Genomic DNA, 3,027 nt, shown 5'->3' with positions numbered 1-3,027 from the left:
TTCTCATGCTTAGGTAAAGGTAAAGGTTTTCCCCTGACGTTAAGTCCAGTCGCAATCGACTCTGGGGGTTGGTGCTCATCTCCATTTCTAAGCCGAAGAGCCTGCGTTGTCCGTAGACACCTCCAAGGTCATGTGGCCGGCATGACTGCATGGAGCGCCGTTACCTTCCCACCGGAGTGGTACCTATTTATCTACTCACATTTGCATGTTTTCAAACTGCTAGGTTGGCAGGAGTTGGGGCTAACAGCGGGCGCTCATTCCGCTACTGGGATTTGAACCTGGGACCTTTTGATCTGCAAGTTCAGCAGCTCAGCGCTTTAACACACTGCTCCACCACCAGGGGCCCTTCTCATGTTTACCTTTGCACAAGTTACTGTGGGATCCCTGTTTGTAGGATTCCAGAAATTATAATCTTTAAAAGTGGTCTCCAGAATGAGCTTTATATTTCAATTTAGCAAAATCAAATAACCAAAATAAAGTAGAGGAGCAAGAGTAGTGTCTGTCTGCAGTCTGTTTAGGAAGCAGCATTCGGAGCTGTTCCTCCCTTTCTTTGCCGGAGACACTCCCCACAAAGTTCCTCCTTGCCCCACCAACCTGTGCCAGTCAATTCCACCCTCCGCTTGCAAAAACAGTCAACCGGACAGCCACACTTACGCTCCTCCCCGCCTAAAACAGCTCAACAGGTTTTCCTGGCTGCATAACTTGAATAATTGAGCTCCTTTTGTCACTATTCCCCGGAGGGAGGATTGGGTCACGCTTCTGGGCATTGAGTTTCTTGCTGCTTCCGCTACCTGGCGGCACCTGTCTTCCGGCAACACCAGAAGGCCCTTCCCAGCAGTGCCCTAGAGAGAGTCGTCCCTAGCACAGAGTGGCCCACACCTCACCTCTGTCTTCTTTCCATTGAATCAGCCCTCGCATGGCGTCCTGGCATCCCTGCACCCGTCTCTCTTCTGCCCTGACCGGCTGGCTATTGTCACTGCTGGGTGAGTCTGGGAAATTGGCTGCAGGGTTTCTTTCTTCGCTGCACAACAAAGTCTGATCGTGTTGATATATGGGAAGCTTTGAGCTGCAGTTATGGGGGAGGACATGTCGGTCCAAAAAAGCCAATGGAATATAATGTGACGTACATTCCTCTCTCCTCCTTTCCACCCATGCCTAATGAACAAAAAATGCTGGAGCGAGGAGGCCTGTATTGCCTCAAATTTGACGTATGGCAAGCTTCTGCTATCTTTTAAGGAAATTTTGACAGGTGCTGCTTTTCCTGTTGTGTCAATACTGCAAAGGGGAAAGTAGAACTAATAAAGCAGTGGTGCTCAAATGTCGGACCTTTAGATATTTTGGACTTCAATCCTCAGACATCCTAACTAGCATGACTGAAGGTTAACAGTCCTGGAAAATGAAACCCAACACACTCAAAGGACCAAAGTTTGGGAACCACCTGTAAATACCATTCAAGCAGGCCTGCATGATGAGTGATTCTCCAAGCCCAATGAAACCATTGTAGCAATTTTTGCCACCAAAGGCAAAGAATTTGGTGACACCTGTTCATTCCTTGTATGAAAGCCAAATGGACCAGCAGATGTAGCTGTTTTTCTCAAACACTGGTGATGAATGAAAATCCACCACACCTGAAGCCTTGGGGCACACTGGGCAGGACAGTTTGGGTCACGGTTCTTCTCGGAAACCTTGCTAATGGATATCAGCATCTACTGCCTGCAGCAACCAACTTGCCTGCCTAATGCAGGGGAATTGCAATCCCTAGAAGGAAGGAAGGAAGGAAGGAAGGAAGGAAGGAAGGAAGGAAGGAAGGAAGGAAGGAAGGAAGGGGAGGGAGTGTGGGAGGAAGGTAGGTGATTGTCTCCTCAGCAAGTACCCTCAATGTGGGGAGTTGTGAGACCCCGTTTTCATTGCGCTCTTCCACTTTCTCCTAATTTTATCTCCTCCAGTTATAGGGCGTTCCTATATAGTAGTTTATACTTGCTGGAAAAAGAAAGGGACCAGATGCATCATACCAGCATGCCTAATAATATCCTGCCTTCAGAGAGAAATAAACTGTTTGGGGAAAACAAAAACCTTGCTGACTTTTCAGCTTCATCAAAAATGTGTTTCCTCCTCTCTTTCCTCTCCCCCTCCAATTAAGAAACTGGCTTAAAGGGATTCTGGTTGTAATTGCCAATATGATAATACTGACCATTCCGCTGCTGTCTGCTATTTCTCCCCCAGTTGGATGCATATCTGAATTCAGCAGGTGTTAGAATGGCTGACAAAAATGCAGATTATAGCTGGATTTGGAAATGTCTCCTTCTTAACTGTGTTTTCACACACTGAGTTTGGAAATGTCATTGTGAAAGCCGATGTATTACCACTGGTGGATATTTTTTTAAAGTAAGGTTAGTTGCTGCTCATTACAAGGTTTGCCAGGTCAGGACTATTTCAGGCCCTGAGATTTCAAGGTCAAAATGGATGGTGTCATAGCCCCTGGTAATATCACAAGAGTTTGTAATAAGTTCCAAATTGCAAATAGGTTTCCAAAAACAGTGTGGTTTTCAAAGAATTTATCACAGCGGGAAGAAAATGGCTAAAATTACTTATTGCTTTCTTCAAGAAGAAAATTAGTGATGAATTACATCCTTAATAAGCATGGATATGATCTCGCCTTAACAGGGTGAGTCTATTTCTGAAACTGTCTTATCCATGGCTTTAAATGTGTTACTGTTTTCTCAGCTTTAGATAATTGTAAATGTAATAGCCTACTGTGTCAAGGAAGAAGCAGTGTGGTGTTGGCTGTGAGTATTGGTCTTTGGCTCCGGGGGATGATTGCTCAAATACCACTTGGCCATGGAAACCCACTGAACCAGTCACATTCTCTTAGCCACAGAGGACGGCAATGACAAGTCGCTCTGCACAATTCTTACCAAGAAGACCCCAGGATAGGATTGCCATAAGTCAGAAATGACTTGGGGGCATCCAACATCAGCAAAGTGTACCATGCTGTTTTTAGCTTGGTTCGCGCTATTATTAAGCAAC

General features: G+C 45.7%; 1 protein-coding gene across 1 annotated transcript in view; it reads left to right on the top strand.

Annotated features, from left to right (window-relative positions):
• Nucleotides 1–631: 631 nt before the first annotated feature.
• Nucleotides 632–3,027, top strand: part of vsig10l (V-set and immunoglobulin domain containing 10 like) — a 41,880-nt gene continuing 39,484 nt past the window's right edge. The window contains exon 1 of the mRNA XM_016996088.2: nucleotides 632–983. Within this exon, the coding sequence (XP_016851577.2) occupies nucleotides 917–983 (67 nt within the window). The 5' untranslated portion in view covers nucleotides 632–916. The remainder of the gene's footprint in view (nucleotides 984–3,027) is intronic.

The sequence above is a fragment of the Anolis carolinensis genome, unplaced genomic scaffold, assembly GCF_035594765.1.
Source record: "Anolis carolinensis isolate JA03-04 unplaced genomic scaffold, rAnoCar3.1.pri scaffold_10, whole genome shotgun sequence".
Taxonomy (NCBI): Eukaryota; Metazoa; Chordata; class Lepidosauria; order Squamata; family Dactyloidae; genus Anolis; species Anolis carolinensis.
This window is presented reverse-complemented; position numbering and strand designations above follow the sequence as displayed.